This window comes from Anser anser (assembly GCF_964211835.1).
Source record: "Anser anser genome assembly, chromosome: 1".
NCBI classification, from domain to species: domain Eukaryota; kingdom Metazoa; phylum Chordata; class Aves; order Anseriformes; family Anatidae; genus Anser; species Anser anser.
The window spans coordinates 146,478,846-146,506,625 of NC_139720.1; the positions used below are offsets into that span (position 1 = coordinate 146,478,846).

The window sequence follows — 27,780 nt, forward strand, 5'->3', positions numbered from 1 at the left end:
GCTTTTTTTTGGGTTTTGTTTGGGTTTGGGGGCGGGGGGGGGAGTGAGATGGGGCAGGGCAAACATAATTTACATTTATATGCTTGCCCAATGAGAAATTCACCATCAGAATGCCTTTGTTCAGGTTTTAGGGAGGGAGAGGATGTGCTCAACAGTTTTGCTGCCAATACATCCCAGCTTGTCTTAGTGTGTGACTTAATTATATCTTTCTTCAAAAGTGTCCATATGGAGTTAGACTAAAGGTACTTAAGAGTCCAGCTGCCTGCGTATAGCTGGTGGTAGGGGCAGAATAGCTGGCTTTTGCATTTTTGCTCTTCTAAATCTTTTCTTTTCTGAATTTTTGCTCTTTTGAGTTGCAGCAGATGTATCTGGGTGCTGTAAACTAGTGATAAGTTTAGAAACTGAGGTCTTTCTTAATGTATTCAGAAAGTATTTACTAATAGATCTGTCTAATTTGAATACCTGTGTCTTTTCAACGAGTGGTGTAATTCTTTCCTGTTCTGTGTGGATTGCAAGATCAAGTTACCTTTTTTTCCTGACTTTTTTTCCGTGTGTGTGCGTGGGGAAAACTAGCGCTCTGTGGATTTGAACCCAGCACAGAAAGATCTAGTGCTGAAGATAGCGGAGTTACCGTGCAATAATGACATCACTGATGAAAGAACAAAATACTGGGTTGAAAAAGCTGCTAAGGTGTTTCCTGGAAGCCCTGCTGTTTACAAGTTGAAGGTAAATGCCAATTTCCAACCTCTGTTCTGTGACTTAAAGAAGCTTCTAGTATCTGACTGGAGCACTTTTCCCGTGTCATCTCATGTAAAACTTCCTGGCTAAATTATTTTAGAATCTTGAGTATTAAATCTAATGGAATTAATATTCTTTAGATTTAATTCTTCTAGAATTTATTCTTCTATTTAAAGAAATGTTAATTTCTTTGCTGTTTGACACTTCTGTCTAGCTTTCAAGAAAACTGCAGCTGCAGGCTCTCATACGCTTCTCAAGGTTTCAGGGTTGACAGTCTTCAAAAATGCAGGGAAATCATGTTAGTAGTCACATCCAAAAAGTTAAGACTAGGTAGGCAGTTCTCTATTTATTGTGTGACTGGCAGGAAGGTGGCAGGCCTGAGAACTCAGACTTCCTTGCTCTCTACGCTGCTTTTTTGTTTTTTTAATTTGGATTAAAAACAGCATAAAGTAAGGAACGCTCTAATTCTCAATTACTGTGTAAATGCCTTCAGTCACACAATCTCACTTTTGCACAGGTATTAGTTTTGTGTAGCACAGCAGCAATGACACCTAGTCTTAAGATGCTTGTTTCAGACAGGCTATTCTGTGTCAGGGTATGCTGTCTTTGAAGCAAATGGTTTCACAAGCTGAACATACCATCCATAAGAGGCAAATTGTTGTGTTTTTTTTGTATTTTAAATGTTTGAGTATTTCTTCAAACTTTGTAATAACTGGAAGCTTTTCAGCTTTAATAGTTTAAGTAATGTAGTCTGTGTGGTGGAGGCAAGAGAATTGTCTCTTAATGCAGTTGTTGAAAAGGCCCACATGCAAGACGAAATATTAACGTGTTGCCTTCATGTTCAATAGGAGCAGTTGCTGGATTGTAAAGGTGAAGATGGATGGAATCAACTTTTTGACCTTATTCAAGCAGAGCTCTATGCAAGACCAGATGATATCTACGTTAACATCAGACTTGTTGCACTGTACCGCTCAAATAATAGGCTGAGAGACGCTGTTTTCCATTGTCAGGAGGCAAAGAAGAAAATACCTTTGCAGTCGAGCTTGGAATGGTGCTCCTGTGTCATAGAGACATTTGAGGTGTGTAATCATATTTTGATATTGTGATAATCTTCCATATCATTTAAACTAGCTTGTGTCTCTTAGTTCATTACACTGACAGCTATTTCTCAAGTGATTTAACTCCTTCAAATGCAAATTAGTGAAACCACTCAAATTACAAAGTACTTCCTTGGAGTTTCCTTCCTAGAGTTAAATGTTACAGAGTTGTTTAGTTTCTAATTTCAGGGACCAAACTGTTCAGGCAAATAGTTCCCTGGAATTTTGCTGTTGGTGAATGTCTCAGTAGTGGAAATAGATTATGCAGTAAATGATAGTGATTTGTTTTGGAGAAGTACTGTCTTTGCCTTTATGGAAGGATGACTGTTCCTTATCCTCTGAACCTTCTTCTTTAGGAATATCTGGAATCTGTACAAGACTTGGAGTCTGATAAAAGTAATTGGAGAACTATCAAGAAAGACTATCTGCTGGCCTATTGCAGCTTTCTTAAAGTGATGCTATCTTCTAGAGATGTTCAAGAATGCAGAGGCGCACTCAAAAGGTATAGTTTTACCTTTTCTGTATTTAAAGCAAAACAAAAAAACCTCTATGAATTGCATGTATTTTTCTAGGTCACAGAACATCTACCAGGCTTCAATTTCACTGTGTAACCAGTTTGTGGATGGGAGAGGAGACTCTCTGTTTTAGAATAAAGAAAGGTTCCTAATAGGCTTGAGCCCCAAGCTATAAGCCTTGTTTGAGTAGTCAGCACATAACCATGGGGAAGACCCAATATTATCTTGGGTCAATTACCTTTTTGCCATTCAGTAAGAGAATGTTCTGTACCTCAGCAACTATCTCATTAAAATTTCCCAGATGCTTGTATATCAGCTTTGTCCTGGTCAAGTTAACACAACACATGTTGAAATAATGAAGAATTTTAGGCATATAATATAATTGGAAGGGAGGAAGCTGCCTGCAGTAAGAACATTCACCTTCAGAGAAAACTGGATAGTGTTTCAGGGCTAGCTGGTTTCAAGGCGTACCATCTGTGTCACAGCTGAAGTAGTACAAAACAATGTTTGTAGCCAATTTGTTGGTGAAGAGCCATGTTCCCTTAGATCTACCTTCTCTTCTTTCTTTTACCTTCTCTGGAGATATTCAAGACCCATCTGGACGCCTACCTGTGCAATTTGCTTGAGGGAACCTGCTTTGGCAGGGGGGTTGGGCTCAATGATCTCTCGGGGTCCCTTCCAACCCCTACAATTCTGTGATTCCCTTTGTCACTAACTTCTATTGACATAGCTTTGTTTCTCGCTTAAGTGACGATTGTTACCTTTTTTAAAACAATGTTCTTCAGTCTGCTCTTCTTGAATGAGTATATGAAGCAATACAGGCAATGGTTGAGGAATAGGTAATGTCCAAATATGTCCCCCCCCGAACATTGACCATAAACGTGTGGTTGTTCTTCTAACATTTCGTTAGAGTCCTTCAGGGTACCTAGATCTGAAGCACTTCTAGATCATGGCAACGCTAACAGCTATTATAGTTTTGTCAGGTTACTGAAAGTGTTGACTGTTTATTGGAAAGCCACTCCTGAGTGGAGACTATTTACTGGCCTGCAGCTATTCAGATTGCTGCGGTACCTCTTATTTGGAAGAACCAGTCTAACTGTATTTTGGTCTGTCCTTTTGGTAAGTGAAGTGAATTTTACTTCAATAAACAAAGTTGAGAGCTTTGGGAGTTTGAGACGGTTATTCTGCCTTCTAGTTGACTCATCAAGTTACTTGATTCACAGTTAAATAACGTTGTCCCCAAACGTGCTATAGCTTTTACCAGGACTTTGCTCAGAATGAGTCTTTTCTACATTTTAGTCTTGATGGTGTGCTTCACTCAGTGAAAACCTATGTGAGTGGGACTGACGAGTTGTCTCATACCTTCATCGAAGTGAAAGGACAGTTATACATGCATGCTGGAACTTTGCTACTGAAAATGGCTCAGCACAGTGAGGCACAGTGGAAAGAGGCGTGTGAACTGGCAGCACTGTGTTACATGATAAGTTTCCAGGTAAGTTGTTTTTCAGTGTATGCCTTTAGTTGATGCAGTTCTTGGAATGCTCTGTTAAACATTTGTATTCTGAAAATTAACTAGTGTTTGTAAGACTCCCTCCTCACCAAATCTTATTATTCCACAATTCTTTAAAAGATTTCAAATGGCATCACTAGAATAAAAGTGTATCATCAACTGCTTTTCTTGTCAAAAGTAAATTGACTCTTAAAGGCTAATGAGTGTATTTCCCACAGTCTGTTCTTTTCTGCAATACAGCTGAAAACATAATGAATAGTAAATTTATTGGTGTAGGGAGGGAAGAGGATGAACTGAGTAACTCCCTTATTCTTGCGTAGACAGCAGAACTAAAAAGGTGTGCTATTGTGTGCTATTTGCAAAAGATACAGTTGCCCACCTCATATTTTTCAAGGGATGTGTTATATAGTACCTTCAGAATTGATGCTCTTTTTCTTAAGTTTTCTTGTGCTTGTTTCCTAATTTTTGAGACTAATTTAAGTGATCTGCTTTGTATAGTAAAGAAGCTATAACAATTCTTCACCAGGTTCCTAAACCAAAGTCAAACCTAATAAAAGAGGAGCATACTGGACAAGATACCCTGGAAATGTTGGCCTGTGATCGGAAAAGCCAGTCTGGTAATGAAAAATAATTAAAATCCCTTAGTTACGTTTCAGTCTTATGAATAGCTACTTTAAGAATCAAGTAACTCTTGTTAAAGAATACACTTTGTGTCTTGAAATGCAATAATACTCTCTGGATTCTGACTCCATATGAAATGCAAAACAGTAGTTTGATCCTGACATCTAATGTTTTCTTCCTCCTCTTCAGCATGGTGGTAGACTTCATTCTTTCTTTTCAAGTGAGCTTTTTCTTCTTTTTATCTCAAGGACACTGAGGTAGAATTGAACTTTTTAGCATTTCCTAATCTGAAAATGCTTTCTGCCTGCTGATTCTATTTTACAAGTTTACAAGTATTGTTAGCCCAAGCATAAAATACTATTGTTGCTCCATCCTTTCCATTCCCTTATTTGTTCATCAGGTTTGCTGTTTCTGTTGCTAAGCTTAGGCAGGCTTTCAATCTACATGCTCTATAGCCCCTAGATGAAAACAAACAAGAAAAAACAACAGAACAGTAAACATCAGGTTGAATTGTTCCAGAATGGATTTTGATAAGATCAACTCCAACTTGTATTACAGCTGCTTATTTTTGAATACAGTTGCAATGCCCCTAGAACAATAATTTAAAAAAAAAAAGTCTTTGTAAATCCAGTTGTCCAGGAAAACAAATGCCTTGGGACTGGTGTCACTAAAGGCTTGGAAAGCCTATGTGCTGAAACACTGACCTAATTACAGGGAGAATATAACTTACCAATTTGTGGGTTTCATAAGGGGAAATCTTGATTCTCAGCCTTCCGTAGCAAGAACAGCCCACTGTATCAAATACTACTTTCCTTGATTAAGTTCACTGTTTATCTATGTGAAGTGATATTTTTGTCTTCTAGGTCATATGCTGCTGAAATTGAGCCATGGCAAAGAAGACTTCCTGAAAGAGGTTGTGGAATCTTTTGCAAACAAAAGCGGTTCATCTGTGCTGTTTGGTTGTCTCTTTGAGAATGGAGCTTCCAGAGAGAGGTCTTTCCTTGGTACGGATGATATTGGAAATGTCAGTATGCAAGCACCAGTGCAAGAGGAACTTCATAAATACGATCTTGGTAAGAGGTGTTACTTTCTGAAACTCAGCATAAACATGACTGTCTGTACCAGAGAGTCTTCTAGAAATACTTCATATTGCAGTAAGAGACAGCCATACTAGCTGTTCAGTGTTGCCCTAATTACTCCAAAAGAGTGATACGTAAGGAGTTTCAATTTATGCTGTAACATGTTGCTGAGAAGCAGTATTGTTATGCCTGGTTCTTAAGAATTTGTCACATACTTCCCTACTTCTATCCTTTCTGTGTTTTCTAGTCTGTTCTGATCCATTTTCATTTGCTGCTGCCTGTTTAGTTCTTTGTGTTTGTACATCGATAAGTGTCAATGGGAAGGCAGGTCTCTCTTCCTATGTAACCTATGAATACAGGTTACGGGCACAAAAATAAGGTAACTTTAGGAAGAATTGCAAACTAGTAAAAACTTCTTATTTTTGAACTTGACTTGATGATGAAGTCTGGCTTTGAATTTTGGTGTAACAAGGTTAGAGTACTAGTAGTTTTTTTACCTAGCTGATAATTTTTAGAAACTTTTAGGCTGTTAAATCTTTTCTGTGTACTACCTAACTCTCTGTTAAGTAATTTTAGACAATAAGGCTTACAGTCCTTTATCTTAAATAGCTAAAATAAAGCTTATACTACCACAACCTCTCATAAGCAGTTTATTTGTAGTGTTTTTTGTTATGTATTTTAAAACAACGAAGGTCTGTGCATGTTGCATGCAGGCTAAAGATTTTCCCTGTTAAAGAAATAAGTGCAAAAACATAATTGCAAAAAAAAGTCTGGCTTTAAGTTAGAAATTAAGTGTTCAAGCTATTTTAACATTTAACATTGCTGAAGATAGAGATTTCACGAGCATTACAGAACTAGAAAAGCTGCAGTACTTCTGTTTAATGCATTAGTTTAACCTGCTGCCTCAAAATGAAGAGTTTAAAATTTAAAATTCTTATGTACTTCAGTGGAAATGTTATCTCCATTCTTTGCTTTGACAGAAAAGCTAAAGTATTAATACATTTGGCTTGTGCACTCCTATGAAGTAGATGCTGCTTCTTCGAAAGCTATTTATATAATATAAATAGATGCCAAAATCACTTCAAGAATGCTACATCTTACTTTTAAAATGCTTATTTCCAACTTAGATGGAGGCAAAAAGATGGGAAGAGATTGCTAGGAAGCTCCTTCAGTGTGATATATATACTAAAACTCTACTTTTCATATAACGAAACCCGGCTTCGATCAGATGTTAGTCTTCCTAACTAGGATGCAGATATTAACTTCCTACAACTTTGTTTTTGCATAGGTGCTGTTCGAATGCACCGTGGTAGTCTCCAGCACCTCGTGTGGCTTTGTTTGCAGTGGATCTTAATGTCAGTGTTACCCCCAGTGCGCAGATGGCTAAAACAACTTTTTCACTTGCCCCAAGAAACATCAAGACTAGAGACAGATGCTCCTGAATCCATTTGCCTGTTAGACCTTGAAGTAAGTAAATTTTCCATGTTCTTAAATGTACTATACAATTTAAGAGTTTTGGTATCTAATACTTTTTATTTATTTATCTTTTATTTTTACAAAAACAGGTATTTCTGCTTGGAGTGGTATTCACTAGCAACTTAGAATTGCAAGAGAAGTTTAACGCTCACTACAGTGCACATCAGCCTCAGTTCTTACCATTGGCAGTGTGCAAGCAGCTCTATACTGAAAAGCAAAGAGCCTGGTGGGATGCCGTTCGTACTATTACGCACAGAAAAATAATGTAAGGCTTTTTAAGTTTGGAAATATTCGAAACGAGTTTTTAGTAGCTTCTGCAAGGGTGTCATGAATTGATCCCCATAGATTGTGTGTAAAATTCACTTTTCTTGATGTATTTTGGACATTGAAGTCTTACTGCTGGAGGGGCTTGAGACACTTAAGAACTTTCTAAAAATGGGGTTTTCATTTCTAATAATGCATTTTTAAGCTAGATGTAGGTTAGGACTAAAAAAGATGAAAAAAAAAAAGAATACTAACTGTGGAATATTTCTTCTGATATGTAGGCCAGAAACATCAGTAAAACCGAGGCTTGTAGTACAGCATGGAATAAGTACTCTGCGAGCACTGGATAAACATGGCCTTCAACCTGCCTTAATTATATACTGGGCAAAAACACTGCAAAAAACCGTAAGCTAAAATTATTTTAAAATATGTATAATCTGATGTTTTTTCTCTTATTTTGTGAACTAAACAGTAGATAAAATCAGATGAGAGAACTGTGGTTAATTTTGCCAGATAAGTTACTTGCTATAGTCGCCCTAGTGAGTTCTCTATCCCTCACTACTCTCTTAATGCTACTTTTAACTGTAGTGGTATTTTCTACCTGTATGTTACATAGCTCTGTAGAGAGGTCGCCTGAGGTTTGTCACAAGTATTAGAGAAGATACTAATTGCTTCAGAGAACAATATGTATGAATAGCAGTGGGTTTGAATTTGTTGAGATGACCTGCTTTTATTCCCTTTTCTTCAACAGGGTATTAGCCTTAACTCCTTTTATGACCAGAAGGAATACATTGGACGAAGTGTTTACTACTGGAAGAGAGTCTTGATTATGCTGGAAGTAGTCAAAAAGAAGAGAAGTATTCCTGAACCTACTGATCCTCTCTTCAAACATTTCCGTAGACTTGACATCCAGGTACAGATTGATTAATCTAAAATTGAAGTAAGAGGGATTATATCACAAAAATTTATTGTGTGTGTGTATGTTGGTTGGGGTTTTCTTGCATTCTACGGCTCTATGGTGTTACTAATATAATATCATTAACAGTGATACTTGGTAGTAACTGCATGTCTGATTAAAGGCAGGGGAATCTCTCCTTATAACTTTATTTTTAATTTTAAAACTCTATTTGATTGGAAGACACTGAACTCCCTTACTACCAACTTTCTTTAAAAAGTGTTTTCCTTGTATTACAGGAATAAAAAATTAGTAATATCATTAACCTCCGCCTGCCTGATTATTTAGTGGCGTTCACATGCACTTTCTGTTCCAAGTATCGAGTTAAGTATGACTCGTCTTTTGCTTTGTAGGTCTCGCAGGTTACAGTCTATGAAGAAGAGGCACGTATAGCATTTGCAACATTGGATGCAGTTGATGGCAGAACTGATGATGCTTTGTTAGCATTTGAAGCTATTAAGAATGTCGTTTCATACTGGAATCTTGCTATAGTAAGTTCATAAATTTCATTACCCGCAAATGCGTTTTCTTCACTTGCATTCTGACTGATTCTAATTAATGTGCATATTGTTAGATCTTCCAAAGAAAGGCAGAGGAGATTGAGAATGATGCCATGATGCTAGAAGAACAAGAAGAACACAAAGTCTATCTTTTTAAAAGCAAGCATTATCTAATGAAGATCTTAGACGAAAGCTCCTCTGATGTGTCAGTAACTGAGAAAGTAAGTAATTCTTGCTTAAAAGCTTGTTTCGAGAGATGCATTGGTTTATGTTACTATTTTAAAATGAAACCATTTGCATTCAAGTCAGATTTTTTAGACCAGACTTTACTTAAAGGCAAGCTAAACTTATTTTTTCCCACATGACAAATAACCTGCATAACTCTAGTGGGCTAGTACATTCTGGGAAACTTCTGTAAGATACCAGATCGTGCAGTGTTCTGACTACTCTGTGGTTGACAGCTTCTTTGCCAACAAATAGCTTTTGCCCATTATTTTCTTACAGAGGTTAACAGTTTCCAAATAAAATTTAAAGCTTACATGAATTGTTCTCCTACATTAACTTTGATTTGGAGCTTTGCTGAAAAAACAGTATTTCTGATCAGAACGTAGTCTCCTTCTCTGAGGAAGAATGCAATCATGACTTGCATTTCCAATAACTTTCTAGCTGCCGGTATCTGTTGAAACTGTGAGGGAAATGTTGGACGCAGTGATTCAGGAACTCGGAGAGAATGATGAAGAGGCAAGTCTTGCCTTCGGAAATGACCTGTCACCAGCTGTAGATTCAGAAGTGAAATATTCCACTTCACTGTCTAATAACTTCTCTGTCTCACCATCTAAGAGCTACAAGGTACATTAGCCAGTTATTATTTTAGGGAAGTGTTATGTTTGAATAAAAATTCAATAGGTTAAATGAACTTTTCTTCTGCTCCCCAGTTTTCTCCTAAAAATCCCCCTCAGTGGGCAGAAGATCACAGATCTATACTTCAAATGATCTGTCAGCAAGTGGAAGCTTTAAAGGTAAACGACTTTGTAAAGTTAAACAATTTTGTCACCATGTTCAATGCAGATCAGCTCATCTTGTTGTTATAGTAAGGACTCTGATCCTAGCCTAGCAAGCTAACATTAGTTCATGCTACCACATAACTCAGTGAAAATATCTTTGTAAACATCTACCTAAAATGAGTGCAAGAGTAAAACTTGTTGCCTAAAAACCCCAATTCAGGACTCAGGCAGGGGTATGGAGGCAACCCTTCCAAGGACTGTGTGTGCAGAAAGAGTTCTGCTATCATCAGCTTGGGTATCATCCAGTTGGTTCTGGGACTTTTATTTCTGGCTTTAGAAAACACTCCCAGCATGCTGTATAGCATGAACAGATCTTGGATTATTCCAACAGCCACCTCTTGATTTTTTTTTCAGAGTTTGAACATGATTGTAATTAGGGTAGGTATCGCTCCTTATGCTTTCTTCTACAAATACCAGTGTTATACACTTACATTCTCTTAATTGAAACACTGTCTTAATAGAATGAGATGCAAAAAATGAAACACAACAATTCCAACTCGAATGTATCATCTCGTTGGCCTGGTGAAATCTATGGAACAGATATTTTGTCAGAGAGCTATCAGAGAGCACAAAATCTTCATGAAGCTCCATTAACAGGTAAGTTGTTGCTGAAATCTTAATTAAACACTTAGCTAAACTGAGGTAGACTCGTTAAAATATTGCAGAAATATTTTAAGGTTCATAACTAAAACTGATCTCGGGAAAATCCATTCAAAACTACAAAAAAGGATATAAACTCTTCTGGTGTTCATTTTCAGTTGCTACTACTGGCCCATCTGTTTACTATAGCCAGTCACCTGCCTATAACTCTCAGTATCTTCTCAGAACTGCTGCGACCAATGTAACACCAACAAAGGTAAGGATGAATGTATCCGTTCAATCTGTTCCTACTGGTCTATAGAAAAGAGTGATTTTGATTCTTGTCTTGAATGACTGCTTGTAGTTGAAAGTTACTGCATTCCACAGATAGCATTTGTTAAAATGGAGGTAGCTGATGGTTGATCTTTCTGCTTTTTCTTTGTAATGTGGGGATCAGGCAGAGCGGCCAGCAAAACTGGTCTGTAAATGTGTTAGTGCGTGTCCCCTACTGGGTATGTGTGATGGCACTTAATTTTTTTCCCAAAAGTAGTATAGGAAAGGAGAATTTTGCTTATCAAAAAAAAAGAGCCTCAAAAACACCAAAGAGCCCATTCATATTTTGCTCCTCTTCAGTGCTTGTTTTCAGATGCCATTCAAGATTTAAAATAATCAGTTTAAGGCAATCTCATAAGTTAAAGTCTAAACTAACTTTAAAACACGCACTGTTTTTAAGAGTGCATGTCTGCGTGGGCTCTAGCATAGTAATACCTTGTTCTGTCACCATAACAAGAAAAGTAATTGCCTTCCGCTATTTCTTTAGGCACCTGTCTATGGCATGAACAGACTTGCACCTCAGCAACATATATATGCTTATCAACAAACAATCCATACACCACCTCTGCAAAACACTTCTGCTTGTGTGTTTCCCCAAGACCTATATGGCACATCTTTGCGTTTTGATGGTCCCGGGATCATTTCTCCTCGTGGGGCTGGTGATTACTATAATTACAGTGTTCCACAGGCAAGCACAAATCCACAGCTACCTGGACCTGGCTATTTCACAAAGCCTTCAGTCACACCAACAGCTTTAAAATCTGCAGAATCAAAAATGATAGAATTTCCAAAATCTAAATTTGGACAGCCAGGAACAGTAGAAGGGTCAAAAACACGTCTGCCAACACCAGCACAGTCAAGTCAACCAACAACTTTTAAATTCAACACTAACTTCAAGTCTAATGATGGAGACTTTACCTTTTCTTCTCCTCAAGCTACAACACAGCCTGCTAATGCAGTTTTTAACAGCAGTGAAAGCCTTTTGGGTCTTCTGACATCTGATAAACCTTTACAAGATGATAGATACGCTGAGCAAAAACCAGTTAACAGCCACCCAACTGGTCAAAGAAATGTATTCAACTTCGGTAATAAACATATTTCAGGCATCCCTTTTACAGAAGGCATGGCACAGAATGCACGTAAAAACTTGGCTTTTGAGAGGAGTGATATGTTTAGTTTCCAAGAACCAAGCAAGTCTTTATTTATGACTTCAACTTCTGATTTGGCCAATAAAAGTCATGAAACAGAGGGAGGAAGCACCCTCGGAGATGAGAATGATGATGGTCCTCATTTTGATCCAGTGGTGCCCCTTCCTGACAAGATTGAAGTAAAGACAGGTGAGGAAGATGAAGAAGAATTCTTCTGTAACAGAGCCAAACTGTTCCGTTTTGATGCAGAATCTAAGGAATGGAAAGAAAGGGGTATTGGAAATGTGAAAATACTGAAGCATAAAGTATCTGGCAAATTCCGTCTCTTAATGAGACGGGACCAAGTACTGAAAATCTGTGCAAATCACTACATAAATACTGATATGAAATTAACTCCAAATGCTGGATCGGACAGGTCATTTGTATGGCATGCTTTGGATTATGCAGACGAGTTGCCAAAACCAGAACAGCTTGCAATTCGGTTTAAAACACCAGAGGAAGCAATGCTTTTCAAAAGTAAGTTTGAGGAGTCACAGAACATCCTAAAAACCCTAGGATCAAATGTTGACACATCTGTGGCTCAGACTAGTGAGACTACTGCAAAAGAAACGACAAGTCAGGATATCAAGAAGTCTAATGGATCGACCTCAGGGACCCTGAACTCTGTATTTCAGTTTCCAGAAGATGGAGTGACCAGTGAACCTGGTAACAAAGTCAGTCTTAAATCTGTTCCAACTGCATCTGCCCTTCCAACTTTCTCATTCAGAAAGGAAGCTCAGGAAACCTTTTCTTCTGGTGGGTTTGGACAGTCACTCCTGAAGAAGGATCAATGGGAATGTAAGGTATGCTTAGTTCCAAATGAAGCAACTGCAAAGAATTGTGTATCGTGCCAAAGCCCAAATGCAGATGCGTGGCAAACACATGGCACCCCATCAACTGAATCTGCTCCAAGTTTCAAAGCCACCGGTAACACTGTGCAGGACAAACTTGGATCTGCCTTTGCTAAAAAGGAAGGTCAGTTGGATGGCAGCATCCGTTCTGTGAGAAATGAACCTGTTGCCTCCCAGAATCCAAGCAAAATGAATACAGAAGCATCTCCTCAAGTTTCTTTTAAATTTGTATTAGATGCTCCAAAAACCATTCGAAATGACTTAGGAACTCCTTTTTCTAAAAAAGGTCAGTGGGACTGCTCTGTAGGCCTAGTCCAAAATGAATCCAATGATGAAAACTCTCATTCTTGCCAGAATCCTAAATCACAAAGTCAACCAAATGTGCCTGTGTCTACTGCTCAGGCACTTCCTGCTACCAGCTTCAGTTCTGTTGCTGATGCAACTGCAACTAAGCCACAGAAGAATACGTTTGCGGAGCTTTTTGCTAAAAAGGAAGGTCAGTGGGATTGTAATACTTGTTTTGTAAGGAATGAAGGTTCTTCACCAGCCTGTGTAGCTTGTCAAACACCAAATCCATCTGGTAATTCTGTTAGTGATGCTTCATCAACATCTACTTCTGATTTGAAAAGTAAATTATCTGAACCTGCCAAAGGACAACTAGGAACAGGTTTTAAGTGTGATTTCTTAGGAAAAGGCTTTAAGTTAGGTCATGCCGAGCAAGGCAAGACACCAGCATTTACGTTTCAAATTCCTGCTGATTCTGAAGTGAAGTCTGCAAAGGAAGGATTTAACTTTTCCATGTCAGTGCCTCCAAGTGGATTTAAATTTACCATACAGGAACCTAGCAAAAATGCCACTAAGAAAGATGATCCATCCAAAGAGTGTGCAGCTGGCTTCTTAAAAAATGATGATGAAAACTTTGCAGATGGAGAACGGAAAGTCGAGCTTCTAGCTGTGCGATTCAAACAGCAAGACGTGGCAGACTCATTTAAGCAGATTTTTGATGAAGCAAAGAATGCCCAAGAGAAAGGAACACTGATAACACCTCTTTATTCTCGTGCCAATACACCAAAAGAATCTCCATGTGGCAAAAATGCTGTAGCTGTACTGGAAGAAACTACTAGAGAAAGAACCGACCTCAGCCATGGCGATGATACTTCTGAGGTAACTGTAGAGGCCTCAGAGGTGTCGAGCACATCTGAAACGCCGACAAAAACAGTGGTTTCTCCTCCGAAGTTCGTATTCGGATCTGAATCTGTCAAGAGCATTTTCAGTAATGAAAAGTCAAAGACATTCACATTTGGAAATACTTCGGCCACTGGTTCTCTCTTTGGGTTCAGCTTTAATTCTCCAAGAAAAGGCGAAGGCAATATTCCAGCATCGCAGAAGGAAGTAGCTGGACCAAGAAGCTCCAGTGCACTGCAGAAGCCTCAAGACAGCAAGGCATGCAACTTGGCTACTTCGACACATGATGGGCCCGCCAACTTCTCATTTAGAATTGTGGAAAAAGGTGAGCGTCCTTTGAACTAATAATTTTTTTCAGCTATGCAACTTACTAAGCAGTCATCTCTTAATGCTACTCACATAACTTTTTTTGTCTCAATAATATATCTCTTTTTCTTTCCAGCATACTTTCTTCTCTCCCCTTCTTTTGAGGAGGGGGGAGTGAGGGGAGGGGTTGTGGTGGGTTAGCTGCCCAGCAGGGTAAAACCACCACACTAGCATTTTAATGGTATGGTACTTCTCTTTGATTTCATGCACTGCTTCCTACCATTGCAAGACTGTTTAACCAGATGATAGTATATAATTTGCATACTAGTCTCAGATTTATGAAGACAAACTGTTTCTTAACTAAAGTATAATAAAGTGTGGTGGCAGAGATGTTAGCTACAGTTTATTCAGGTGAGTACGGTAAGCTAGTATAGCATTAAACATGAATTTTCCTACTGTGACACATAACTACAGAATGCTTCCAAAGCATAGGTAAGTGTGTTTTCCCCTCTTTAAAAGTACAGTTAAACACTTACATCCAAACAATTTATTTTTTAGGATTTAATTTTAGCCTTTTTAAATCTAATCCAATGGCCTTTTGGACAAGCACACCTTCCTTGCAACCTGACAGTAAAGGTATTTACACGCTGCACTGAATGTGTGATAAAAACACTTTAGCAGGCATGGACAGTAACCCAACTGTAGCACAGCAGTTGGCTTAGTAATCCTTACAATTAACATGCGTGCTGGAAGAGAGTACTTAAAATTCTGTGTCTGACTACTGTATTTGTCAGGTAAGAGAATGCCTTTGATGTGTGAGCACGATGGATGGTCTTTTTTTATGCTTTTGGCTGTTGTTTGCCTTACTTTTTAAGGGTATTTAGAAACCTGCCTTGCACTTCACAGTTTTACTGAACACACACACGCTGCATCTATAAAATTCTCTTTTAGTAAAGGAATTATATTCTTTTTTTTATTTTTAAAGTGTGACTCTCTTCCCACCTGAGGTCTTCCACTTCAGTGAAATATGCTTGAAGATTTCTAGACATGTTAACTAGTAAAACTTAAAATATATTCAAGTTATGTGCTGGAAATGCTTAATTCAGTTTCCTTATTATCAATGTTAACTTCTGCAATTTTAAAAACAAGGCGTAGGCAGAGATGAGAGAGCCAAATTTAGCTACTGTTTACATGTACGTGCTTCATGTATAATACGAAGTCCACCTTAGCTAGCCAAAAAGCTTTTGCTGATGTAACCATCTTGTTTACATGCAGAACCCTTAACCAAAATTACACCTTACAGCTTGATTGTGTCATCATAAGATGTTAAAAACAGTACTTCTCCTAAGTTAGGCTTGCTGGAAGCATACTCAAGCTAGTGCAGTTATGCAAGAGCAGTTTAATTTTCAAAAACAAATTTTTATTGTAGCTTGCACAAGATAGTCTTCTAAAGTTAGTGTCTTAGACTGTTAAAAACTGTCAAAGTCATTTCAAACACCGTTTTTCCAGCTTAGTATTTCTAGAGAAGCTATTCTTATTCAAACGCTGAACTCATGTCCACCTTCTGCATATCTGATTGAGAGTCAAATGTTCTGTGTTTTTAGGCATCCACGAGTCTATTAATAATTTGATTTCATTTTCATCATTGAATGTCCATAAAATAAAGTGAATTAGCATTCTGAGCTAATGCATAAATGCAAGAACTCTTGCTGCCTTGAATTCATTTTGTTTTTATATTGGGAACAGGGAAGGTGTTTTAAAGAAATGAAATAAAAAATCATATGCCTTTCTGGTACTTCAGACAGTTCTTCATTTCTGCTTTCCTGATAACTAGGGTATGGTTATATACCTTGCTTTATTTACAGTTGGTGTTACCTTCAGTGTAGGTTTTGGTTTTGGTTTTGAGCTCTGACTGGCTTAATAGCAAATGACTTTAAGTCCTGTCCGAATTAGCTTTTCAAGTCTACATAAATATAATTTGAGTTTCTCATGGGGAACATCTTTCAGGGAATGGTTTCTGAGTTTTGCTAGGGCAATGTTCAAAAGAAATTTAACCTCATAAGTCATTTTCCATTGAGGTGCGAAACAACTAGTTTTTTCTTAGCTTTTTCTTTGGCTCTTCTCATGAGCTTTTCTCAAGTATTTTAACAATTTTAATTCATAGTTAAGTCAATTGCATGTGTTAAGTTTTAAACTTCAGTATTTTTATATTTAGCAGATACTCGCTGATATGTATGGGGGGACAAAACAATTATTGTGACTAGCTAGATATTTACATCTACATGATCTTTATATCAAAGACGAAATAAAAGCAAAAATGTAATACATCAGTGAAACTGCTTCCAACTGTTGTGCGCGGTATTGCTCTTTCTGTTCCTTCCATATACTAACAACTGTGTGGATTTTTTTCCCCGAGTAGAAAGCTGTATCATCCCAAAATCAACAGCCTTTTAGGAATATACTGTATGTGTGCATGGCACTGTTTTCATCGCAGCCTGTGAAAATACATTTAATCTGTTTGCAGCAATTTTAAATCAGCAAAGTTAACTTTCTTGTGGAGAGGCTGAGTAGAAACTGATTTAAGTGATCCCATGAACATCTCGCTCAGTCTTCATATTCTGAGGGCAAATGCACATTGTAATCCTTTCTGTTGCTCAAGTGTTCTGTCACTTCAAGTGGATGTTTGGATTGCTGGGATTGTAATCAGTGTTTGATCAACGTGTGAAGAACTTTACCTGTGTATTGATCTGAACTGACTTCTTGACGTTTGTTTTATTCAGTTTTTATATTTACTCAACCAAAGTGAGACACTTGCTTAACTAATCTGAATGAATAAAGCATGTGCTAGCAGGCAGCATACCTGCCTACCTTTGTAACACAGTACTGCATTTACTTTATACAGGCTCAGAAGAGCTATTGAGATAAGACTGCTGGCTATGAGTTTGAGCTTCTCTCTATGCTATATTAGGAACCTGAAGTGATTGACTCCCCTTGATTAGAAGTTAATCAGCTGGGACAAATGTGGAGCAGGCAACACTGCAAAAGCACTTATAATTGAACTGGGGCTTAGAACTTCGAATGCTGCTTTTATTCTAGTACTACTTAGGTTGCTTTTACTCTGCTGGAAGATACAAATGGGAAAGCTACTTTTAAAAAGCAGCTTTATTTTAATATGTCAGTTGTGCCAGAGTATCGGGGCATGTCTAGGAACACTAAATTTATCTTCTCTCCCTGTCTCTTTTTGCAGAAATGAATGTCAAAATGCTTGAGCAGGAAAATCAGTGTTCCTCAGGAACTGATTAATTCCTAGCTGAAGCTTTAGGTTCCACCTTGACTACGTTGTGCCACAAAGCTGGCGAATATTTTATTATGAAAAGAACAGTGAGCTTTTGAGAGCCCACTTCAAATTCTGCTGACTATCTTAGTGCAGACCTCTAGTGCAGTATGTTATTGTGTTATCAAGGGGGCTGACTTATTAAAGCAATCAAATGATTCTTGGAAACAGATGATATATGGATATTGATGTGCTTATGGGGTAATTCTTATTAATAGTTAACCAATGTGTTTCTCTTAAGCCTTTACTTTGTAAATTACCCCTCTAAACAAAAACAAGTGAAAGGAACTCCACATGTGACCCTTAAACTGATGCATCCTTCCTCTTTGCTTCTATTCTATTATGCATAAAGATGTGAGATTATTAGCTTTAACCTTCGATTATTAGTGTTTATTCAGTGAAAGTGGAATAGGCAATTTGATGTTGAAGGAGAGAGCAGAAGAAATTGTATAATAAAATCAGCAATAGTATTTGTCCTTGCTGGGAAAGCTAGTTAAACTTTACGCTGATAGCAGTATTTTGTTATTCCAGTAACGTGAAGCTATGAGATTACTCTTAAAACACTAAAAGTTTCAGCAGCAGCTGCTATGGTAATTAAGTTGAGATTACTTATGGGAAATTTGAGCTTTTTATTAACTAATTTGAAATAAGTCCTGCTCAGTTGCTATTTAATATTTTCTGGAACTTCAAACACTTGAAGCAATTCAATAGTACATGTTGCTGTAGGTGGCTTTACGTTTTCTTTTTCAGTCCTGCATTTTTCCTCTCCACCTCTCTGGATGACACCTATATGGCTCTTTTTCCATAATCTTATTTCCTTTGGTGTAAGGACATAAATAATCCTTCTAACAATATAAAAATGCAGGTTTGATACTGATCTGAGGCTTGAATTTCAAAGGCAATAGAACAGGTCGTAGTTCGGCATGCAGTTCAGAAATTATTAAGTTCTAGCATGCTTTGTCCTAGCATTCTGTAACTTTAACTGTTGTTTCCTGTGGTTGAATAAAAATATGTAGGCTCCGAATATGTATGTTTCTAACCACCTAAGAATTAAGTCAGCTCTGTAATAATGGCAGTGTTGGACTAATGTTGCTGCCTGTTCTAAACTAATTTAGTTTTAATGCTTTGTTCATTTTCTGTACAAAGCTGAGAAGACAGTGCCAGAAGATGATCTTCCAACTGATGAGGTTATAATTGTTTACGAGTTAACACCTACCCCTGAGCAGAGAGCTCTTGCTGGCTTTCTTAAACTACCTTCAACATTCTTCTGCTATAAGAATAAGCCTGGATATGTGAGTGAGGAGGATGATGGTAAGGAGTGTCAAAATTGATCTTTGTGTTGCCTTTTTGTTGGGAAAGGGTATAATACTATTAAAACCAATAGACGCTCTAATACTAGTTTGGACTGATGGGCGGTAATGTTTGTGTTATCTTCGTTTGTGCCAAAGATGTACATTTGAGTCTTCAGGACAGAACAAGGGAGGGCCAGGAATGACAAAAAGGAATTTGCATTGGTGCTATATGGGTGCTCTGACTCATTGCTAATGTAGTTGGTTAGGTAAGACTACATAAATATTCGAGCAAGAGGCGTATCTCTAAGTATTTTGAGAGTCAAGTGGTAGGCAGCCTTTATCAAAAATAAAAATGCTCAGGTTCCATAAATGGTAGACTGGTTTCTCTTTATTCTAAAGCAAATTCTTAACAGAGAAACTGAATATTTTACATCAACTCTAGTTGTATACAACTAAATTCCTCTTAACTTACTCAGTAGCAATTGGTTAAATTGCAGTTCTGAAGCGTTTCACTGAACAGGAAATAAGAGATGATGAGCAGCCTCCCACAAAGATCTAGGCTTGCTTGATTTTATACAAAAGATCTTCCATCTCCCTTCCCAATTGTGTTTAGTGGTACTCTTAATAAAATTAATAAGAAATAGATTTTCTGAAAGCATGAAACCCATGCCACACATCTAGACTGAAAAAGAGTCAAGAGTGCACCAAAGCACACACATGCAAAATAGGAAGTGAAGGCTTACTTGCTGGTGAGTGAAACTTAAACATTAGCAGAAGTTGTGTGTGCTTGCTAGGCTTGTGAGTCTGAAGGGCTTAACAGACTTCTCTGTACTTGGACGATGCCTGAGAACTTACATTTGTTTCCTATACTTAAGATGAAGACTATGAAACAGCTGTTAAGAACCTTAATGGAAGACTCTATCAAGAAAAGAAAAGGAAATTGCAGGGTTCTGCAAAAGATATGCCTGAAAACACAACAGGTAACTTTTTTTATACTGAGATTTAAGCTCTAAATCTAGAGGACACCCGGGCTCTGAGGTTAATTTGATTTTTCCTGAGATAGTTTTAGGAACACTTGCACTGGAATCAGAAAAGCTGCAGCTTAAAATGCATCTTTAACCTCAGTATGTTGAATTGTTATCAGTAAGTGGTACCTGAATGAAAAGAACATTTTAGAGGGCCTTTAAACAAGAACATCAAACTGTCTTCTTACCTGGAAACTCCTGCCTTTCTTCTGAATACGAAGAGCTGAGCTTTGCAAGATGCCTTTGAAAGACCAAAAGAAAAAAAAAACAACTTGTCTACAGCTCTGAATGTTTAATTCTGCTGATAGTAGACTTAGATTATAAGCATGTGAGTTAATGCTGTTCAATAAGGAAAAAAGTACTTGGTCTCTGTAGTAATAATACAAGTGCAGAAGATAATTTGCTTGTTTTCATGCTAATGGTTATTTTGGAAGTGCCTCTAACTTTAGTGTTGCATAAGTGGGTATCTGGATAGATACTGTAACAAAGGAGGTCTGTTTTTTGAGGATGTGTGGTTCTATGTGCTAGAAAGAGGTGGTAGATATTGGGCTATCAGAAATATAAGTAAATGTTGAAGGAAGCTAGCAGTAGTGGCAGTTGCAAGATTGAACTTCACATTGTTGCTTGGAAACTCTCTGATAGCAATAGAAAACCAGGTATTGCAAAATGACAATTCTTTAGCCACCCTGAGCGGAATTACCCTTCCGCTCTTTCAATAATGATGCTATTTGAAAAGTTCCTGAAGTCGTACTTTACGTTGTCCCGTGTATCACGGTGTTATTTGATAACATAGTTGCCCAAAATTACCTCAGTAGTCAGCTGCCTTACCAGCTCTTTTCTATTAATTTTTATTCTTTGCAGGAGACATCACAGGCAAAACTGACTTGAAAACTGAAGGAGAATGTGTTACTGCTGAAAACGCTAAAGTATGAACTAAATCTCTATACAACTTTTTGTCATTGAATTTGTAGAAGTATTTTCACACTCGTAAGACCTGATACTTTTCGCTTTGTGGGGAATAAAACATGTATTGGGGAAAAGTTATTTGAATCCTCTGACTGTGCCTCAAGTCTTTGACACTGGAACTGAGGTTCAGATCTGAAGTTTCTCAGGGAGAGAAAGGAGGTGCAGCTGTTTTCCTAATATAAACAGCTTTGGCTAGTAATGTCCCTCTGAACATGTATGCAAGAATTAATTGATTTCAGAGAGATTTCAAAGAGAAATTGCATCTTTGTGGAAGCATACTGCTTCAGAGGTACTTGGGTCTCTTGTAAAGTTAGTGTCCAATGTGTGGTAAGCGTCAGGAAAGAAATTAAACTGTCAGAAAGCTTCCAATAACAATTTTTTTCCCTAGCTGTTTACAACTTTTTTTAATGCGAATTGAGGTGGCCATCTTTAATTTCATCTAGTGTGGGCCCCTGGTTTCTAGTTGTTTCCAGATTGAACCCACCTTAATTTCAGTAGAATTTGTTGCCACCTATGTTGTCTCTAGGAGGCATAGTTGCATAGATGCACAGCTTGTTTTTGTCCAGAGTTTCCTGAAAATATCCGTTGAACGGAGTAATGAGCAGTTCTGAAGCATTAGAAGGGCTGTAGCGGAGTGGGAGTCAGGGAACTTAATATGGTGCCTATTTCGTGGCGTCTTCAGTACTGCTGTTGTAGTTAAAGAAACTGATAGCACTGTGGGGGGGGGGGAAGTTCTTCATTATGACTGTCCTTACTGTCCTGACTTAAAGTGGTTTGAATATTAGGCTCCTTCTTGCTTATTTTTTTTATTGCTTTACTCCTTATTAATCTCAGGAGAATGATGTCACCAGTTCTACTGATATAGTGCCTACAACTAAAGGAGAACCAACTGAATCAGCTGATGAGGCTATAGCACCTGTGCAGTCAGCTGAAGAGCCAGATTCCAGCACAGGTAATGTTAATGTATTGCAGGCTTTATCAGTAGGTGATGACAAACCTGTAAACCTGACAACTAAAAAAGAAAGTAATTCAGATTCTTCAGAGTCAACACAAGGTAAAGTCAGGGGTACGTATATTGTTGTCTTTTTAGGAGCTTAAGTATGCTTTTCCTGTAGAACAGTTTATCTAATCTAGCTGTTGCATTGAACAGATGTAGTACCGATATTGAATTTGAAGCGTGAGTACCAATCTAGTGAAAACATGAAGGGGAATGAAAGTATTTCAGTGTTTCAAATTCTTATATGGTCAAATGAGACTGCTCCAGAGCAATGCTGTTGGTTTATTGTTAAATGCCATGTGAGTACTTATTAAAGCTCTGTGGATCTGCACAGAAGTGGCATGCTGAACTGAACTAGGTCTTGAGATCTCTTCTTTTTAAATATAATTGCACATCACTTCTCAGAATGACAGTAAACTTTAAATTTATGGGAAGGGAAGAATATTGTAGAGACTTCTCCAGTTTATTCTTGTTGACTACATGACATTGGAAATGTTTTCCCTAAAGGATTAGAAAAGCATTTGACTTTCCCATCTTGTTTGATAGAAGACAAAACCATCTCATTTGGATTCAGCAATACCTCAGAATTGTCATTTGCAGATCTGGCTTCCAGAAACTCTGGAGACTTTGCTTTTGGGTCAAAAGGTGAGTTAAGCATCTGAGACAGATACTGAACAGGACTTCTGCTTCATACAAAATACCTTTGTGCACCAAGCTTCCGCATATTGTCAAGTTACGTAAATTTGTGTAACTTTACTTCTCAGCAAAATGTTTAAAATGCAAGTCTCTTAACTGTAGATAAAGATTTCAAGTGGGCAAATACTGGAGCAACCGTATTTGGAGCATAGACAACCAGCAAAGCAGATGAAGATGATAGCGGTGATGAAGTCGTACATAATGATGATATCCACTTTGAGCCCATTGTTTCCTTACCAGAGGTAAAGAAACTTCCAGAATATAAAAGAACATTAAGATAAGCATATCTGCTAACAAAGAAAATTTTTATAAATGCTTTCCTTGACTTCTTATGCTTTCTGTCTGTTGTGCTTCGGTCCTTTTTTCTTGTGCTGCCTGTGTAGAATCTCCTGCTGTTTGAAATTCTGGTGGTACAACTTCTCGCTGGGGGAAAGTATCTGGTGCATCAGTTAATGATACAAAATTTCAGGTTGTTATATCTTGACTCAGTGTAGATCATGAAAATTTGTACAAGTAACTTCTAAAAGGTAAATTTGATTTATTATAGCATATTTGAAAAACAAGGTGTGTTGGGGGGGCTTGAACAATTGTCACTGCTAATGCAACTCAGTTAGGATTTTTTATTGATGACTTGTAGATTCAGTTCTCTGAAAGCCACCCAATTTGAAATTTTTGCTCTAAGCTAGGTGAGAGGCTTCTAGAATCACTGAGCATTAAAGGTCTAGCACAATTAACTGCACAAGGCTAAGGAAACTATTTTTAATTCAAAAAGAAATAGTTTTTCAAGAAGTAAAGCCTTAAACTTCAGTAAAGCTTAACTTTAGGTAGCCTTCTGTAACTTCTTGAGGCTTAATGCAGTTGCTTGTGTCTGGATTTGGTATTTAGCCTTAGTGTGTATAACAAGATGTAAAAAGTTCGAGATGGTTATAGCTTGTCTTTCTATAAAGAATAAAATTTAATTCCAGATCGGTGTAATTATTAAAGAAGACTGCCACAGCACAAATAAACAATATTTAGTATCCTATAATTTGAACAGCTAATCTGACGTAGTTTGTAACGTGCCTTCCTTCCTTCTTAAAAAAAATTGTGTGCCTTTCCTCATCTGTTTGTTATATTAGGACTCTTGTTGTTTTCTTTCTTGCCTTACTTGATGTTTCATTTCTCCCTCAATGTCACTTCTCCCTTCAGAAAAGCTTCTCTGTCACTTATTTCTCCAGTTCTCTCAAGTCTTCCATATCTTTGGAAGATGTCTTAACTAAAGAATGTTAGAGACAGGTAATATGCATACATAAAGTGACAAGGAGATACAGCTGTCAGCCCTCAATTTACTATTCACAGTTGATATTTATTCTGTTCAGATGCAAATGTTAAGTTCTTTAACAATCTTGAAAAGGTAACACCTGGAATGCTAATAGCACTATATTCTCACTTCTCAGTGTGCACATCAGTCGGCACATATGAAATTTTCCGGGGGAACATGCCAGAACAATTGGTAGCTTTCTTAAAAAAGAAAAATGCACACAAAAGGTAAAACCTCGTGCAGCACAGGGAAGTAGTGTTGCAGTGCTAGAATTCATTTCAAACACTGGGGCTCATTGGGCTCCTAAATTCTGAAAAGCTCAGGCGTTTTATTTCAGTGTATGATGAAGGTCTGTAGAGCTGTTGGCACAAAACCATTCAAGAAAGGAAAACATGGAATAATTTCCCATTGTAATATGTCAGAATCATAATAAGTGTGTAAGATGTAATCCTGCTGGTGGCAGCAGTTCTGGGAAATCATAGGTACTCTACTGTGCTGTGTTCTAGGTGGAAGTAAAATCAGGAGAAGAAGATGAAGAAATTCTTTTCAAAGAGAGAGCCAAACTTTATAGATGGGATAGAGATGCTACTCAGTGGAAGGAGCGTGGTGTTGGAGAGATAAAGATCCTCTTCCATACACAGAAGAAATGTTACAGAGTCCTAATGAGAAGGGAACAAGTTCTTAAAGTGTGTGCAAACCATGTTATCACCAAAGAAATGAATTTAGTACCTTCAGATACATCAAACAATGCTTTAATTTGGACAGCCACGGATTATGCAGGTGGGTTGTTTTGGTGTTTTTTTCACTTTTTTAAAAGATCTTTGTGTGGCTTTTTTCTGAGGAGACTATACCAAACAAAAGCTACTTGTATCTGACTATTTGGAATTAGAGCTAAAGAAACCTGTTCTTGGATTTATTTTCAGATGGAGAAATAAAAGTAGAACAACTTGCAGTGAGGTTTAAAAGTCAAGAAATGGCTGCTACTTTCAAGAAGATATTTGAAGACTGCCAGCAAAGCTTGTCAAAACTGAAGAAGGGACTGCCAGCAGGACTGTCAAAGGACACCAACCCCATTGTTTATTTTGAAGTTTCTGCGGATGACAAACCTTTAGGACGTGTAACCATGGAGCTGTTTTCAAATATTGTCCCTCAAACAGCTGAAAATTTCAGGGCCCTGTGCACAGGAGAGAGAGGATTTGGATTTAAGAACACCAAATTTCACAGAATAGTTTCTGACTTTGTGTGTCAGGTAGGCATAACGTGAAGACTTCTTGAGGGAACGAAACCCATCTGGTCTAACAGTGCCACTACAAAAATCACAGGATAGCACATGCTCGGTGGCAGCACAAATCTAGAGTCCAAGATACTCTTCTCCTTTCCCTGCAAGGAGATGAGCAATGGTGTAAGCAGCATGTACTGCCCTAAGCTGAATGCTCTTTAACTGTGTTTGCCAGCTGCCTGATGCTTTAGTGTTGATTAGTGCTGCCATTTTAGTGTAGAAGAAATAATGGAGATAGAGATTTCTTCTTCCCACAGACAAGGGGCCTGTTGCTGAACAGAAGCAGCAAGGAAAGTAAGGCTTCCCAAAACGAACATTCAGAGCCGTCTCTTTCCAAAGAGAGGAGCTTCCATATGCTCACCTGCTAAGAACACTTACTTTCCACCTTTTGAAGAACACTTTATATTTCAGATGACCTGCACTGCAAAATCAATATTCCATATATTTTAGATACTCCAATTTCAGTCTAAAAAGGTCTTCTATTTCTCGTATCATGCAGTGGCTTTGTCCTAAAAACTCTTAATGAAAACTGAGTATATCCTCCTGCATTGCTCGTGAATCCCGATGTGAGCAGCATTGCTGTTAAATCTTTGTGTGCATTTAGTAGCACTAGCAAGTTCTCCATAATTTCTGAAGGTTTAGGAGATTGATATCTGCTCACGTATACCTTCCCTTCACTCCAAAAATTCTTCCAAATATTCAATATGAGGTATAATGGCTTAAAACAGGTAAAATAATCCAAATTCCTTACATGCTACAATAGTGCTTTTGCATAACGCTACATCCCTCAAGACAGGGCACAATCTTTTCCACATTCAGAAATGGATAGTAATATACGAATGGCTTGTCATCAGAGTAAAAAACTCTCCAGTCTTGATTGGGTATTAACTGAATCTGAAGTATGACCTTTATTGTTCTTTTCTTTAAACTTTCTGCACAGAAACAGGAAAGTACTGATCAGTGGTAACATGACCTTTTTTGGGTGGTCAGTTTCGTGCCTGCAGGGACTGAGAATAGAGAGAATTGTGGTTGCCAGTTGTAAGGGCCGAGTGAAGCAGGAAGCAGACAGTGGAAATGACCAGCTTAGAGTAGTTGCCATGTGGAACAGGAAGATAAAATGCTGTGTTCAGAATAAATGAGAAACATCCCAGTAATGCTTTTTTACCATGAGCAAAGCTGCTGAAGCTGGAAAGCCTTATATACAAGTAAATATGGTACTTGTGATAACTAAGAATGAGGTTTTACCTGTGTTTTTTGAATGGAAACTCTTCTATTTTGGAAGAGAATGTAACTGTGCTATTGGTTGGTGTTTTGGGATTTGAATAAATGCTGTGCCTTTTTTTTTAAGAGAGGTGATATAACTAACCATGATGGAACAGGTGGACGGTCAATTTATGGAGATACATTTGAAGATGAGAACTTTGAGGTGAAGCACACTGGTCCTGGATTGCTGTCAATGGCAAATAGGGGTCGGGATACAAATAACTCTCAGTTCTTCATAACTCTCAAAAAAGCAGAACACTTGGACTTTAAACATGTGGTGTTTGGTTTTGTGAAAGATGGAATGGATGTTGTGAAAAAGATCGAATCCTTTGGTTCTCCCAAAGGGTTAGTAAGTGGAAGAGTTGTCATTACAGACTGTGGGCAAATATAGAATTCTGGCTTTTGAGTATACAGATGTTCTAGCAGTATAAATTAGTATTTAGATGTTATTGATTAATTATTTCAGCTTCTCTAAAAAGGACGCTTCTCTAAAAAGGACACTTCTGATGTATAAATGTAAAATTACAGCTTATGGTTGTTTTTTGTGTTCTAATTGATTTTTTTGCATGTTAAATAAGTTCAGACACTGGCATATTTTGGGTGTATTTGTGTTATCATGACATATTTGTATTGAATGTCAAATTTTAAAAATTAAATCTTAGTCTTGTTAAAATAACTATTGTCTTCACTTTGGCTTGTTGAAAAGCAATTTGCATAATGTGTTGCATACTTATTTTGAACATGCTAATTGCATGCTAATTGATGTTGATAATCTATCTGTGCTAATTGATGGTCAGTAAAGTGAAGGCCTTCGAAACTTTGTGAGCAGTGAGCTCATGAAGCTCACTGCAGCATGTTCATGAAGCATGCTCGTTTTGATGAGCAGTGAGCAAGCTGAGGCAGCTGGTCAGGTGCTGGTCAGGTGGATGCTATTTGTGCTGTCTGCAGGCTCTTTGGCACTTGAGTATTTTGAAAGGTAAAGAGCAGTTCTTATGCGCAGTCTTGGACACAGGATTTAGTTCATACTTGCTTGGGAAATTACCTTCCAGACCCACACATTTTTTTTGTATCTGGTATGTTAAAGTGGCTGGTAACATTTAGTGACAACTGTCTACTTGAGTGTTATCTGGAAAGCTGTGGTATAGAGGGGTGAATGTGCATGGGTAAGTTATTTTAACTTCCACCTTACATCTCAGCGCCAGGACTGTCAGTATTTTTTCAAAATAACCATTTGTATATAAGTTAGAGATGATAATAGACACTACATATTTCTGTCATGCTTTTTTTCTGAGGAAAGCGAGAGTAACCCTTCCCTCAGCCTCTCGAGGGAATGCTGCTTACATAAGCATTACACTGTAAGCCCCTAGC

The 27,780-nt window shown here is 37.8% G+C and overlaps 1 protein-coding gene and 1 pseudogene across 2 annotated transcripts in view; both read left to right on the forward strand.

Moving 5' to 3' along the window:
• Positions 1-27,780, forward strand: part of LOC310901812 (ranBP2-like and GRIP domain-containing protein 3) — a gene marked incomplete at its 3' end in the record, with an annotated part of 75,395 nt that overhangs the window by 3,501 nt on the left and 44,114 nt on the right. The window contains exons 4-24 of the mRNA XM_083842227.1: positions 574-726; positions 1,587-1,817; positions 2,192-2,337; positions 3,650-3,842; positions 4,387-4,477; positions 5,345-5,554; positions 6,849-7,027; positions 7,126-7,301; positions 7,582-7,705; positions 8,052-8,213; positions 8,609-8,746; positions 8,830-8,976; positions 9,422-9,604; positions 9,691-9,774; positions 10,281-10,416; positions 10,578-10,675; positions 11,219-14,279; positions 18,741-18,905; positions 19,762-19,866; positions 20,773-20,837; positions 21,712-21,829. Coding sequence (XP_083698353.1) covers positions 574-726; positions 1,587-1,817; positions 2,192-2,337; positions 3,650-3,842; positions 4,387-4,477; positions 5,345-5,554; positions 6,849-7,027; positions 7,126-7,301; positions 7,582-7,705; positions 8,052-8,213; positions 8,609-8,746; positions 8,830-8,976; positions 9,422-9,604; positions 9,691-9,774; positions 10,281-10,416; positions 10,578-10,675; positions 11,219-14,279; positions 18,741-18,905; positions 19,762-19,866; positions 20,773-20,837; positions 21,712-21,829 — 5,965 coding nt within the window. The remainder of the gene's footprint in view (positions 1-573; positions 727-1,586; positions 1,818-2,191; positions 2,338-3,649; positions 3,843-4,386; positions 4,478-5,344; positions 5,555-6,848; positions 7,028-7,125; positions 7,302-7,581; positions 7,706-8,051; positions 8,214-8,608; positions 8,747-8,829; positions 8,977-9,421; positions 9,605-9,690; positions 9,775-10,280; positions 10,417-10,577; positions 10,676-11,218; positions 14,280-18,740; positions 18,906-19,761; positions 19,867-20,772; positions 20,838-21,711; positions 21,830-27,780) is intronic.
• Positions 22,354-27,088, forward strand: LOC310892237 (E3 SUMO-protein ligase RanBP2-like; annotated as a pseudogene). Its single transcript, XR_014589218.1, has 5 exons — positions 22,354-22,519; positions 22,673-22,812; positions 24,377-24,650; positions 24,794-25,119; positions 26,498-27,088. The product of XR_014589218.1 is annotated as an E3 SUMO-protein ligase RanBP2-like (transcript).